This window comes from Dendrobates tinctorius, unplaced genomic scaffold, assembly GCF_039654945.1.
Source record: "Dendrobates tinctorius isolate UK_male_01 unplaced genomic scaffold, ASM3965494v1 ptg000464l, whole genome shotgun sequence".
Classification (NCBI taxonomy): domain Eukaryota; kingdom Metazoa; phylum Chordata; class Amphibia; order Anura; family Dendrobatidae; genus Dendrobates; species Dendrobates tinctorius.
This window is the reverse complement of record NW_027362126.1, coordinates 544,753-560,577: the sequence shown is the minus strand read 5'-3', so window position 1 is coordinate 560,577 and position 15,825 is coordinate 544,753. Positions and strand designations below refer to the sequence as shown.

Below are 15,825 nucleotides of genomic sequence, written 5' to 3'. Positions count from 1 at the left end.
TCTCTCTACACCCCTTGTGTCAGCATCGCTGGTAGGTAACATCCTCCCTTTATATAATTCCTATCCCACATTAGCCAGCTTAGTTAGCTCCCCTGCTCAGCTATCAGTACAGACATGTATGTTATGTATATATGTATTCTATGAACCCAGTACTCATTGTATTTATGTTTCTGTTTGTAGTTTCACCTCATTTATATACCTACGATCAATAAAGCAGAGATTCAACTACAGTCTCTCTTATTGGACCCGGTATAGCGGTTTAGATGCTTGCTAAGCTATATGAATCCCGGTCATTTAGTGAGAGCATGACAGTGAAACAGCGGCTCTCCGGCGAGTCGGAATACAGAGAGAAGAGCCTTCCATCTTGCAGGACTGCAGTGAACAACGGCCATCCAGCTAGTGGGAACTCAGAGATAGAAGAGTCTTCCATCCTGCAGAGGCCACTTACACAGCGCCATCCAGCTATTGCAATTCAGGGAAAAGACAGCCCTTCATCCAGTTTGCAGGAACTAGTAAACAGCAGAAATCCATCTAGTGAGATTCAAGTCACCGGCTACACAGAGGCTAATACAGCTACAGCAATCTCTGCACAGCCAAGCATCCCTCCAAGACACCATGTCCCACAAATCACATAGGACAAAATTTGCTACAACGTCTCCTCAAAGACTGTATCCATCAGAAACGCAGTCGCTATTGCCCGCGCAAATGCTGAAGCCGCCAAAATGCGAGCAAGCTATGCTGAAGACGAGATGCAACTTAAATTAGAGAAAGCACGCCTAGATGATCAAGAGAGAAAGGCGCAGTTAGAGAAGGCACGCGTGGATGCCGCCTTAGAGAGCCTAGCAGTAAAAAGAGAGACTGCTGCAGCACTAGCCGAGGCAGAAGCACTAGAAGCTGCGCACAACCTTGAGCTGCATAGCCGTAGCAGTTGGTAAAGTCAGAAGTTGTCGCTGCAAGATTCGCCACAACGCACATCTCATTATGTTAATGAACTTCATGATCCAAATTATAACCAAGATCACGACTCGTCCAGTGAAGTGAGAGTCATCATGAGGCTCAGCTCCAGGAAAACGTGGAGCAAAACAATTCTGCTAATGTCTACCTTGCCCCAGGTAACCAACACGAATCACCTTGCTGACACATCGCCCGTCAGACCGAAGCAATAGGATACCGGCTGGCACCACCCTGAGGATACTAACAGGTATGAACGCACCTCACATCACTAACAGGGTGACCCATCACGAGTATACTTTGCTGACAATCGGTTCACATCAGAATTTGCTAAGCTCATCACACGGCGTGATCTGGTTACCAAGGGACTCATGAAATTCACTGACTACGCTGAAGGTTACAGAGCTTGGAAAACTTCCTTCCAAAATGTCACTAGAGACTTGGGGGCTACAACACAGGGAAGAGATAGACCTCTTAGTCAAATACCTAGGAGAAGAGTCAGTCAAACACGCAGTAAGGATCAGAGACATTAACATAAATCACCCTCAAATCGGTATCAAAGAGATCTGGAAGAGGATGGATGAGTGTTACGGCTCAGCAGAGGTGATAGAGAGAGCCTTGTTCAAAAGAATCGATGACTTTCCTAAAATATCTAACAATGGTCTCCCAAAACTAAGAGAGCTAGGTGACCTGCTACAAGAGGTCCTAGTTGCCAAATGTGAAGGTGACTTACAAGGACTTGCATTCCTTGACACAGCCAAAGGTGTTAACCCTATAGTCCAAAAGTTGCCCTACAATCTACAGGAGAGGTGGCTTACACGTGGTTCCACAGTGTTTTATTCCCTCCCTTCTCCGTTTTTGTAGACTTTATACGCGAACAAGCGACAATCAGGAATGATCCCAGCTTTGACTTTGCAATTTCATATGCCACACCACCACCAGCTGCAAACCCACACAGAACATCTGTGGCAGTGCACAAGATGTTTCTTCTCCAAGTTCCAATTACAGGTCTGCTGGCTGCGCCCAATCAGAGACAAAGGTACAGGACGCTGACTAGCAGTGCCCGCTCCATAAGGAGCCTCATCCTCTCCTGAAAAGCAGAGCATTCAGAGGAAAATCTATGCCAGATCGCAGAAGCTTTCTGAAAGAGAATGGTATCTGCTACAAGTGCTGCTCATAGAATCATAGAATCGTAGAGTTGGATGGGACCTCCTGGGCCATCTGGTCCAACCCCCTGCTCAAAGCAGGATTCGCTAAATCATCCCAGTCAGATGTCTGTCCAGCCTCTGCTCATCCACCACTCATCTCGCCAAGGATTGTAAGGTCAGTGTAAAATGCACAGAATGGGGCACCACAGAACATAACACTGCCCTACACCCTGGTCCAGCTCCATGGAGTGCACAAAACATGCCAGCTGACAGTGAGCATGGCAGGGAGAAAAGGAGCACTGATGCAGCTATGCCAGAGATCACTTCAAAATGTACTGAAGTCTGTAAAGGGACAATAGACAGTAGGTCTTGTTCTAAAATATGCCTCGTCAGAGTGTACCCAAAGGCAGCGTCGGACTGGCCCACCGGAGAACCGGAGGATTCTCCGGTGGGCCCTGGCACCTGCTGGCTTACGGGGCCAGCACGTGCCTAGGGCCCCCGCTGCTCCAGGGGCCCCCAGCCAGTGGTGTGTCGCACACCATGCAGCTGCTATGGGGGTTCCTGCCAGTGGAGCAGCAGCGGTGACAGGAGGCAGGAGCCCCTGCCCTCGCTGCAAAAGAGAAATGAATATTCACTGCGAAGCAGTGAATATCATTTCACAGTCTCCACCCCCAGAGGCCCCGCCCCCAGCCCAGTAAGCCGCTCTGCATCGTCCTCAGTCCCCTCTGCTCCTGACTCACAGCCAGTGCGCAATGACGTCACTACATCGCGCACCCGCTGTGTGTCTGGCAGAGGGGGCAGCTCCTGACACTGAAGCCGGCTGCCGGAATCAACGTGGGAGCGAGGAGGAGAGGTGAGTATTGTGGTTTGTTTTTTTTATATCTCTATCTCTCTCTCTATCTCTATATCTATCTCTCTATTATCTATATCTATCTATCTCTATATTTCTATCTCTATCTATCCATTATCTACTATCTATCTCTATATCTATTTATACATCTATCTTTCTATCTATATCTATCTAACTCTATACAGTATCTATATATCTATATAGCATTATACCCTATGAGGGGGGCAGCATTATACCCTATGAGGGGGGCAGCATTATACCCTATGAGGGGGGCAGCATTATACCCTATGAGGGGGCAGCATTATACCCTATGAGGGGGCAGCATTATACCCTATGAGGGGGCAGCATTATACCCTATGAGGGGGGCAGCATTATACCCTATGAGGGGGCAGCATTATACCCTATGAGAGGGCTACATTATATTCTATGAGGGGGCTACATTATATTCTATGAGGAGGCTGCATTATACTATATGAGGGGGCTGCTTTATATTCTATGAGGGAGGCTACCCCAATTCCTGCTACATAATTAAGATTTGTACTACCTTATATTATACCCTGATATTAGCGTGTTTTACCGCACAATTGGTGGTCTTGTATTTATCTCTATGTAGCTACATAGTGGGCCCCAGGAATGATTTTCTCTGGTGGGCCCAAGGTGCTCCAGTCCGACGCTGCCCAAAGGGCCATAGAGACAAAGCTGTAAGACTGTATGCTATCTTGGATGATCAAAGTAATCGATCCCTGGCTAGATCAACGTTCTTTGACCTATTCAACATCAAAGGACCAAGCACTCCTTACTCATTAAAGACATCTGCAGGTACTGTGACAACAGCAGGTAGGAAAGCCACTGACTACCAAATTGAGTCCTTAGACGGACAATTCTGCCTACCACTACCTACAATCTTTGAGTGTAATCAGATCCCAGACAACAGATCTGAAATACCTACGCCGGATGTGGCAATCCTTCACGCTCACTTAAAACGCAATGCACATCTTATACCGGAACTTGACCAGATAATCCTGCTGTTGGGAAGAGCTATCCTACAGGTTCATAAAGTGAGAAGTCATATCAATGGACTCAACAATGCTCCCTATGCTCAAAAGCTACACCTAGGATGGGTCATAATAGGAAACGTATGCTTGGGACACATGCACGCCCCATCTTCTATTTGTGCTAACAAATACATTGGAGAAAGGACGCCCATCTCTGTTTCAACCTTGCAACAACGAGTTCCATGTCAAGGAACTACCACTCAGAATCCAACTAACCAATCATCTAATAGACTTTACTCATGACAGCAGTATGGTGTCAGGAAGCTATGAGGATCAGTTGGTGTGCACAGTCTTCCAGAGAACTAAGCAAGACAACCAAGTAGCAATGTCGGTAGAGGACATGTTGTTCTTAGAGGTAATGGACAAGGGACTCGTAAAAGATGAGACCAACAGCTGGGTCGCACCTCTTCCCTTCAGAACCCACAGACCACGTCTGCCAAACATCAGAGATTCAAACGTTTCTCCTCTCTCAAACATAATCTGCAAAGGAAGCCAGAGATGAAAGATCACTTTTTCTCCTTCATGTCAAAGATATTTGAGAATTGCCATGCAGAACTAGCACCCACTTTCAAAGACTCTGAGGAATGCTGGTTCTTACCCATGTTTGGAGTATACCACCCTAAGAAACCGGGCCAGGTTAGAGTGGTGTTTGACTCCAGTGCTAAGCTCGATGATGTCTTCCTGAATGATGTTCTACTGACAGGACCAGACCTCAATAACAAACTGCTGGGAGTACTTATGTGCTTCCATAAGGATTCCATTGCCTTCATCGCTGACATCCAGCAAATGTTCCATTGTTTCCTAGTGAGAGAAAGAGACCGGAACGTCCTAAGATTCTTCTGGTACAGAGACAATGATTCTATTAAAGAAGTCACAGAGTACCGCATGAGAGTGCACATCTTTGGCACTAGCCCTTCTCCTGCAGTCGCCATCTATGGACTCAAAAGGTCAGCTCTAGAAGGAGAAACAGAATACGCAACAGATGTCAGACAATTCATAGAAAAAGACTTTTATGTTGATGATTGTCTGAAAGCCATGCCTTCAAATGAGACTGCCATCAGTCTCCTCAAGAGAGCCCAAGAGATGCCTGCTTGCTCTAACCTCAGGCTTCACAAAATAGCCTCTAACAGTCAAGAACTCATGAAAGTATTCCCATCACAAGACTTGTGTAATGGTCTCAGAGACCTAGACCTGGGGTCAGACCCCACACCAATGCAACGCAGCCTCGGGCATCTCCAGAATCTACAGTCAGACACCTTTACCTTTCAGGTCAGCCAGGAAGAAAAACCTTTCAAACACAGAGGTGTCCTGTCTACCATCAACAGTCTGTACGATCCCCTGGGGTTTGCAGCTCCTGTTACTATACAAGGCAAAGCCATACTGAGAGACTTAACTAAGGAGACTTCTGACTGGGATGCACCTCTGCCACCTGATAAGAGAATCCAGTGGGAAGTATGGAAGAACTCTTTAGCAGCTCTCTCCAACCTAAATGTGCCAAGGCCATACACCCCTGTGCCGTCTACAGAGATACAAAGCCAAAGACTGTATGTATTTGCAGATGCTTCTGTCAAAGCAATTGCTGCTGTTGCTTATCTCAAAACTGTAGACTCCAAATGTCAGAGCCATATTGGATTCGTTATGGGGAAGGCCAAACTTGCTCCTCAATCAGAGCACATTATACCAAGGTAAGAACTTTGTGCTGCAGTCTTAGCCGTCGAATTAGCAGAGTTCATTGCATCCGAGATGGATATCGACCTGACACAAGCCAAGTTCTACTCAGACAGCAAAGTAGTCCTGGGATACATCCGCAATGAAACCAGGCGGTTCTACGTTTATGTCAAAAACAGAGTGCTACGAATCAGGAGATCAGTTCATCCAAAACAGTGGCATTACATCCCCATGGACCAAAATCCTGCAGATCATGCAACTAGAGCAGTTGACGCAAGTTGACTAGAGAGCACAACATGGCTCTCAGGACCGAAACTATTGTACACTGAGGAACGTTTTCCAGACACCTTTGAACTAGTAGGAGAGGACTCAGATGCTGAAATCCACCCTCAGGTGTCTACACTTCATTCAAAGACTCCAGCTACTCTCCTCACCCAGAAAACAGGGCTATCCAGTGCCCCTCCAGGAGGATTCGACATCAAGGACCTCTACAAGCGCCAATGGAGAGAGGTGCAAAGTCTTGCCAATATATTCTGGGACAGGTGGCGCAAACAATACTTGTCTACCCTGCAGCCACGGAGGAAGTGGCAATCTATCAGGCCTAATATGAGGATCGGAACCTCGTCCTTGAGAAAGACTGTCAGGCCCATCGAAGCCAGTGGCCACTTAGAATGATGACTGCAGCACTCCCGAGTAAAGATGGCGGCGTTCGCAGAGTCGAACTAGGGATGGCCAAAGATGAGATGAACTTGAGACATTCTCCAGACTAGTAAATCAACAGCCGCGGAGACACCATCACATGTTTCTCAACGCAAGCAATGACTAGCCAGGTCTTTCACCGGGAAGGAACAACCACGGGAAGGGCAGTCTCCAATGAAGGAAACCACCTATGCCAAAACATGGTATCCATCCACAGACAGCTGTTTCGGGGTATAGCCCCTCATCAGTGTGGAGTAGGAAACTGGCTAGTAGGAGCAATGCCTAGTAAAAGACTGCAAAAATGAGGATGAGTGACCTCATGGAGATCAACATCCGACACTGCGGAGACACCATCACATGTTTCTCAACGCAGTGATTCTAGACCAATGCCCCCATCCCTTATGGGAAATATGCAAAAACATGTAAATCAACAGCCGCGGAGACACCATCACATGTTTCTCAACGCAAGCAATGACTAGCCTGGTCTTTCACCGGGAAGGAACAACCACGGGAAGGGCAGTCTCCAATGAAGGAAACCACCTATGCCAAAACATGGTATCCATCCACAGACAGCTGTTTCGGGGTATAGCCCCTCATCAGTGTGGAGTAGGAAACTGGCTAGTAGGAGCAATGCCTAGTAAAAGACTGCGAAAATGAGGATGTTCCTTCCCGGTGAAAGACCTGGCTAGTCATTGCTTGCGTTGAGAAACATGTGATGGTGTCTCCGCGGCTGTTGATTTACATGTTTTTGCATATTTCCCATAAGGGATGGGGGCATTGCTCTAGAATCACTGCGTTGAGAAACATGTGATGGTGTCTCCGCAGTGTCGGATGTTGATCTCCATGAGGTCACTCATCCTCATTCTCCAGACTAGTGACTGAGCTGGTTCTGCTATCATCAGAGGATAAGGCTACTTTCACACTTGTGTTTTTTTGCTGCGCGTTTTTTGCGCACACAAACGCATGAAAAAAACGCATCATGTGTTTGTGTGCTTTTTTGCGGGTTTTGGTGCGTTTTTAAAAAAAACGCATGCTTTTTTGCGCATACGTGCGCATTACAATGACTATAATGGGTGTTTTGCTGTAAAAAAACCGCATTGCGTGCGCATGCTTTTTTGGGGGCAAGTCGGACACACAAAAAATGCAACAGGACGCATTTTGTGCGCCCGAGCGCACGCTGCAGGAAAACACATGCGCGTACAAATGCGTACAAACGCATGTGTATGCGCACCTATGCGCACCCATGTCTCCAACATAATTAATGACTCTTAACTGTCTAATTTGATGCGATCGATCGCATGCCTTGTAACTCATGCTGGCTTTTAAACCTCATTTCTACTGAGTGAATAAAGAATATTTTTCACTACATCGTGGAGCTGGACAAAGTTTTTCTCATTGTTCAGGCAAGGAGGCATGACAGATCTCCAGGCATGGTGCGTGTTAGGGAACACGCCGAGGTCCAAGGCAGGATTCCAAGCAGGGTGCGTGCTAGGGGCACACCAGGGTCCAGGGCAAGGTGCAAGGCAAGGTGCGTGTGTAGGGGACACGCCAGGGTTCAAAGCAAGGTGCAAGGCAAGGTGCGTGTGTAGGGGACACACCAGAGTTCAAAGTTCAACAAACAAGACAGGGTGCGTGTGTAAAGACACGCCAAGGCACAAGACAGAGTCCTGCGCGTGCAGAGAGACACGCCAGGGTCAGGTTCAAGGCAGAGTCCTGCGCGTGCAGAGAGACACGCCAGGGTCAGGTTCAAGGCAGAGTCCTGCGTGTGCAGAGAGACACGCCAGTGTCAGGTTCAAGGCAGAGTCCTGCGCGTGCAGAGAGACACGCCAGGGTCAGGTTCAAGGCAGAGTCCTGCGTGTGCAGAGAGACACGCCAGGGTCAGGGTTAAAAGCAGAGTCCTGCACGTGCAGAGTACACGCCAGGGACAGAATACAGGCAAGGACCTGTGCGTGCGAGAGGGCACGACAGGGGACATGGCAAGGCCTGCACGTACTTTTACAGAAGCACGGGGAGGTATGCCACGGGGCAGGCTAGGGCCTGCGTGTGCTAAGAGAAGCACGGAGAGCACAGTGCAGAGACAGCGTGAGTGCAAGGAAGCACAGAGAGCATGGCTGGGGCACTGGCTGGCTGGACGGGCTGCAGCACAAGCAGGCGGGTAAGACTCCAGCGAACCCAACTGGGGCATAGCAGGTGACACAGCTGTCACTGACTGACGAGCACGGCTGAGGCACAAGCAGGCGGGCATGGCTAGAGCGGGCACAGCTGAGGCACAAGCAGGAGGCTAGGAAGGCCAGGCGCATGCAAAGGGCACATGAAGATACAAGGCAAGGCAAAGCAAGAAACAAGGCAAGGCTAGGCAAGAAACGGAACACGGAGCGGAACTTAGGCAGAAACAAAGAGCCAGGTCAGAGTGAGAACAGAGCTAGCAGCGGAGCATAATAATAATAATAATAATAATAAATTTTATTTTTATAGCGCCGACATATTCCGCAGCACTTTACATTTCAGAGGGGATTTGTACAGACAATAGACATTACAGCATAACAATAATCACATACAGTAGATTATAACAGATACCAAGAGGAGTGAGGGCCCTGCTCGCAAGCTTACAGTCTATGAGGAAAGAGGGAGACACGAAAGGTGGGTGGTAACAGTTACCCTGATTGTATGGACCAGCCATAATGTTAAGTGTGTAACAGTACAGACACAGAGGGCTAATGGAGGCATAAAGCATGTGGGAACATGATGCGGGGAACCTGGTTATGGTAAAACTTTTGGCTCTGCCACACAGGGATAGATTAGGTTAATGTGTTGGGGTGGTAGGCCAGTCTGAATAAATGCGTTTTCAGGACACGCTTAAAATTGTGGGTATTGGGGACTAATCGTATTGACCTGGGAAGTGCATTCCAAAGAATTGACGCGGCACGTGTAAAGTCTTGGAGACGGGAATGGGAAGTTCTGACTATTGAGGATGCTAACCTCAGGTCATCAGCAGAACGGAGGGCGCGGGTAGGGTGGTATACTGAAACAAGGGAGGAGATGTAGGGTGGTGCTGAGCCATGGAGGGCTTTGTGAGTGAGGGTAATAAGTTTATACTGAATTCTGGAGTGGATGGGTAGCCAGTGTAATGACTGGCACAAGGTAGAGGCATCGGTGTAACGATTGGTGAGGAATATGATCCTGGCTGCAGCATTCAAGACAGATTGGAGGGGGGAGAGTTTGGTAAGAGGGAGACCGATTAGAAGAGAGTTACAATAGTCCAGACGAGAATGAATAAGAGAAACAGTAAGAGTTTTTGCAGACTCAAAAGTAAGAAAAGGTCGAATTCTAGAAATGTTTTTGAGGTGCAGATGACAAGTGCGAGCCAGTGATCGAATGTGGGGGGCAAAGGAAAGCTCGGAATCAAGTATGACCCCAAGACAGCGGGCATGTTGCTGGGGAGTAATAGTGGAACCACACACAGAAATGGCAATGTCGGGTATAGGTACATTAGTAGAGGGAGGAAACACCAGGAGTTCAGTCTTTGACAGGTTCAGTTTCAGATATAGTGAGGACATGATATTAGACACAGCGTTTAGACAATCGCCGGTGTTTTCTAGAAAGGCTGGCGTGATGTCAGGAGAAGAAGCGTATAATTGGGTGTCATCAGCATAGAGATGGTACTGGAAACCAAATCTACTGATTGTTTGACCAATAGGGGCAGTGTACAAAGAGAAGAGGAGGGGGCCTAGAACCGATCCTTGGGGAACCCAACAGTAAGGGGAAGATGAGAGGAGGAGGAACCGGCAAAAGATACAGTAAAGGAGCGGTCGGAGAGATAGGAGGAATAGCCGAAGCATAGGCATAGGCCGAAGCCCAGAGCCAGATCAAGGCAGAGCCTTGAGACTAGACATGGAAATGTGCAAGAGAGCACCAAAGGGCAGAGTGCGGAAAACCAGGCACAGACAAGAAATAAGAGAAGTACTACAAGGCTCAGAAGAGCAAAGACCAGACATGGCGAAACAGGCAAAGGCAGAGAACAGCAGAAGTACTACAAGGCAAGGCAAGGACAAACATGGCACGAGAGACAACACAAGACATGGCACGAGACAAGAGGCAGAATACAAGCACAGAGCGTGTGTAGAGATGCACGACAGGGCAGAGTGCAGGGGCACAGAATACAGGGAGCGACCGAGCAGACCATGCAGGGAGGCAACACAATACTCAGGCCCTGACCATAGGAAGGGGTGGTCTGATATAGCACCATAGCACCAGTACTTCCGGGTCAAGACCAGGGAGGGACTTTGGGTTCAGATCCTCCAGGATCATAGACAGCATCGTTAGAACAGCCTGGGTAGAACCATAGAGCAGGTCACATGATCAGGAGTTCCAGGAATACAGCGGATTGCAGAACCAGAGCAGGGCTGGAACATAGGAAAGGTCACATGATCAGGGGTTTCCAGGAATACAGCGGATTGCAGAACCAGAGCAGGCCTGGAACATAGGAAAGGTCACATGATCAGGGGTTCCAGGAGTACAGCGGATTGCAGAGTCAGACAGAGACGGATGGTTACCCAGCAACAGCATGCAGCCATGAGGTAAGGCACGCGTGCACACTGCTCCAGGCAACTTGCGGCATAACAGACATGGCGGATATGACAGTATATAGAAGGAGGAGTCTTGGATATCTACTGAAACCCTGATATATATAGGAGAAGGCCAGATACCAACTATACCTTAATATAAGGGACGAGAAGGCCTAGATATCAGCTGTACCCCTGATATATGATGGGCCTAGGATGCCACAAGAGGTGGTGAGTTCTCCTTTAATGGAAGTCTTCACACAGAGGCTGGACAGACATCCATCTGAGATGGTTTAGTGAATCTTGCATTGAGCAGGGGGCTGGACATGACGACCACGGAGGTGCGTTCCAACTCTAACATCCTTAGATGGAAGACATACAGTATATACCAGGATTGGGGACATATGTACCAGGATGGGCAACATTAGTACAGGATGGGTCCGCCATACTGCATAATGGGGGTGTGGTTGGTGGCAAAACGTGGGTCCTGTAGGGACACACGCTTTCAGGTAGGCATTACATAGTGTTCACAGGCAATGCAGTTTTATTGGTTTCATAAAACTCCCAGAAATTCTAAATCAAAACAGCCTCTTTTGGGCACAAAGATAAAAAAGCAAATAACTAGTTCATTCAGCAGACACACATATGTGAGTGTGGCTCACCCCAACAAAGTACAGTCCTTTGCCCCGGATCAAACTTTAGAAACAGAAGAAGCATGATCCTTCCAGTCTCGGTATCACCTTCAGCCTGAACTAATGGAGCTTCCAGCATCAAACAGAAGTGTTCAATTCCATGCACAGTTCACACTCAACAGACTTCAGCATTCAAAAGATTCTCAGCAGCTCCAACACACAGACTACTCAGCTTTCCTAGCTGATCCATGTAGTCTACATTCAGAGAGAAACCTTGGCTTGTCTCTCTTCCATCTACAGATCACATTTTGGCTGATCACTCACCAGCTTCAACACACTTCACTCTGCTCAACCCCAGTAGAATGACACAAGGTGAAACTATTTACTGGGTCTAGTCAAAGCTAGCCAGGTGCATTAAGATCTGCAGTGCTACAATTTAACCCAATCCTACCTGGCTTTGCTACAGTCTCTGTAGATCAGAGTGAATAAAATATCTGCTTGCCAGAGTTTGCTGTGATATTTGGATCGCACCAGTCCATGGAAATCAACAAGTGCGCAGAAACCATCACACTGCATTCAGATGACATCTGACTACAGTACAACTTCAGCACTGGGGTCCTGGGTGCAAATACCACCAAGGATAACATCTGCAGGGAGTTTGTGTTTTCCCCTGTGCTTGCGTGGGTTTCCTCTGGGTTCCGTGATTTCCTCCCACACTTCAAAGGCTGATAGGGAATGTAGATTGTGAGCCCTGATGGGGACAGTGGTGATAATGTCTGTAAAGTGCTGTGGAATTATTGGAGCTATATAAGTGAGTATTGTGAGCCTGGATGGGGACAGTGATGATAATGTCTGTAAAGTGCTGTGGAAATAATGGCGCTATATAAGTGAGTATTGTAAGCCCCAATGGGGACACTGGTGATAATGTTTGTAAAGTGCTGTGGAATTAATGGCGCTTTATAAGTGAGCATTGTGAGCCCTAATGGTGACACTTGTGGTAATGTCTGTGAAGTGCTGTGGAATTAATGGCACTATATAAGTGAGCATTTTGGGCCAGGATAAGGAGGGGTAATGCGCCAGGGAGAAGAGGGGTAACAGGCCAGGGAGCAGAGGGGTTAATGGGCCAGGGACCAGAGGGGTAATGGGCCAGGATAAGGAGGGGTAATGGGCCAGAGAGCAGAGGGGTAATGGGCCAGGGAGCAGAGGTGTAACGGTCCAGGGAGCGGATGGGTAACGGGCCAGGATAAGGAGGGGTAATGGACCAAGGTGCAGAGGGGTAATGGGCCAGGATGTGGAAGGGTAACTGGCTGTGTATGGAAGTGTAGCACACCACTGAGCTGAGAGGTAATGGGCCTGAATAAGGGGGGGATAGGTATCAGGCCAAGGTGCGGAGGGATAATTGGTCAGGATGCGGACGGGTAATAGGCCAGGATGCAGAGGGGTGATGGGCCAGGGTGTGGAGGGGTAATGGGTCAGTATGAAGTGGGTTAATGGGCCAGGGTGTAGAGAGATAATGGGCCAAGGTGTGAAAGGGTGATGGGTCAGAGAGCGGATGGGTGATGGGTCAGGATGAGAAGATGTCATGGGTCAGGGTGTGGAGGGTCATTGGCCGGGGTACGAAGAAGTCATGGGTCAGGGTGCGGACGGTAGCGGGCCAGGGTGCGGAGGGGTGACAGGCCAGGGTGCGGACGAGTAACATTTAAAATGGAATGAGTCAAACTTTTAGGCTATGTGCACACGTTCGGAAATGCTGCGGAAATTTCAGCAACATTTCCGCAACTCCCGCCGCGGGTAAAACGCATGCGGAATTTGCATGCGTTTTCCTGCTAAACACAAGCTTTTTTAAGCGTGTTTAGCTTGCAGAATGCTTGTGCTTTCCAAGCGATTTGAAGCATCGCTTGGAAAGGTGATTGACAGGTTGGTCACAAGCATAGTGCTTGACAAGTGTGACCAACTCTTTACTATTGAGGCGGCCTATGCGGCATCAATAGTAAAAGGTAGGATATTTAAAATAATAAAAAAAAATCTCCTCAGCGTTGATCCCGGCATCTTCCGGGCCCAGTGATGCTTTGCGCAAAGGACCTTTGTGACGTCACGCTCGCGATACCGCGACGTCATCTCAGGTGATTCGCGCAAAGCATCACTGGGACCGGAAGATGCCGGCAGCGTGGCTGAGAGGCGGGAGGACTCCAGGGCCATCAGAGGGTGAGTGTATCGCTATTTTTTTCTTTTAATTTATTTTTTGCAGGATTATGGTACCCAGGGCCTGGAGGACAGTCTCCTCTCCTCTAGACCCTGGATACCATCCGCACATGAAGTGCTCACTTTACGCATGGTGAGCATAGCCACATGTGAGCGTTTCAATGCAATCCTATGGCGGCAGAATCGCCGCGATTCCGCACAAAGAATTAACATGCTGCGTATTTTTCCGCTATGCGATTTCGCAGTGGTAAAATCCGCAGCATTAGCACAGCAATGCTGAATCCCATAGGATTGCATGGGAAACATGCCGCAAAAACGCTAAAAAAAGCAACGTGTGCACACAGCCTAATAGTGACCAGGGAAAACACTTGGCTCATTTATGAGATGTGTTGGGGTCACAGTCAGTGTGGGAAGGGATAATGTTTAGATAGGAGTAACAATTGTGGTGGAAATGTGTGAATGTTTTCATATTCAAAATATTCGTTCAAACACAAAACGTGAAGACGCAGAAATATAAAGAATATAAAACTATGAGTCCAGTAGAGTTTAGTAGTAAACAGGCCCATTAATCTCCACACCCGGCAATGCCCCCTGAGCCCACTCCCCACACAAGGGATGATGGAGGTTGTCTTACCCGTAGCAGGAGGAGCAGGCACAGGAGCACAGGAGGCATTGAGCTGCCGGCATCCATGGAAAAGAAATGTCAGCAGACAGACAATAGCCGGACCCTAGATGTGAGCAGCTGTCAGTCAGGGAGTCACATGGGTGCATCGGGGGTCTGTGCAGGCTGAGGTCAGGGGGCTGCAGGGATTATCCCAGTCTCAGGTGTTACAGATGTCTACAAAAAGCCTCATTCCAGGAGCAAGAGACAAATGTGAAAATCCAGATCAGCGCCTCCTCCCTCCGTCCTACATACATCAATGTGAGGAGCAGAAGGAGACCCTCCCCATAATGACATCATTCTGTGCCAGGCGAAGGGACCAAACCAGTGTCACTGCCAATCACCCTGCACTGTATACAGTACACTGCACACCACCCTACATCCATCACCCTGCACTGTATACTGTACACTGCACACCACCCTACATCCATCACCCTGCACTGTATACTGTACACTGCACACCACCCTACATCCATCACCCTGCACTGTATACAGTACACTGCACACCACCCTACATCCATCACCCTGCACTGTATACAGTACACTGCACACCACCCTACATCCATCACCCTGCACTGTATACTGTACACTGCACACCACCCTACATCCATCACCCTGCACTGTATACAGTACACTGCACACCACCCTGTATCCATCACCCTGCTCTGTATACAGTACAGTGCACACCACCCTACATCCATCACCCTGCACTGTATACAGTACACTGCACATCACCCTACATCCATCACCCTGCACTGTATACAGTACAGTGCACACCACCCTACATCCATCACCCTGCACTGTATACAGTACAGTGCACACCACCCTACATCCATCACCCTGCACTGTATACAGTACACTGCACATCACCCTACATCCATCACCCTGCACTGTATACAGTACACTGCACACCACCCTACATCCATCACCCTGCACTGTATACAGTACACTGCACATCACCCTACATCCATCACCCTGCACTGTATACAGTACACTGCACATCACCCTACATCCATCACCCAGCACTGTATACAGTACAGTGCCCACCACCCTACATCCATCACCCTGCACTGTATACTGTACACTGCACACCACCCTAGATCCATCACCCTGCACTGTACACCACCCTGCTCTGTATACAGTACACTGCACACCACCCTACATCCATCACCCTGCACTGTATACAGTACACTGCACACCACCCTACATCCATCACCCTGCACTGTATACAGTACACTGCACATCACCCTACATCCATCACCCTGCACTGTATACTGTACACTGCACACCACCCTACATCCATCACCCTGCACTGTATACAGTACACTGCACACCACCCTACATCCATCACCCTGCACTGTATACAGTACACTGCACACCACCCTACATCCATCACC

General features: G+C 48.5%; 1 protein-coding gene across 9 annotated transcripts in view; it reads right to left on the bottom strand.

Annotated features, from left to right (window-relative positions):
• The window catches only part of PTPRO (protein tyrosine phosphatase receptor type O), a 570,099-nt gene that overhangs the window by 531,295 nt on the left and 22,979 nt on the right, over positions 1-15,825 (bottom strand). For 2 of the 9 annotated variants that reach the window (XM_073564609.1, XM_073564608.1), the window contains exon 1: positions 14,402-14,786. The exons of 1 other annotated variant lie outside the window; for it this stretch is intronic. In XM_073564609.1, the coding sequence (XP_073420710.1) occupies positions 14,402-14,458 (57 nt within the window). In that variant the 5' untranslated portion in view covers positions 14,459-14,786. Of the gene's footprint in view, positions 1-14,401; positions 14,790-15,825 lie in introns of those variants that run through there. 6 more of the 9 variants (XM_073564602.1, XM_073564607.1, XM_073564604.1 and 3 more) reach the window with 5 other exon arrangements.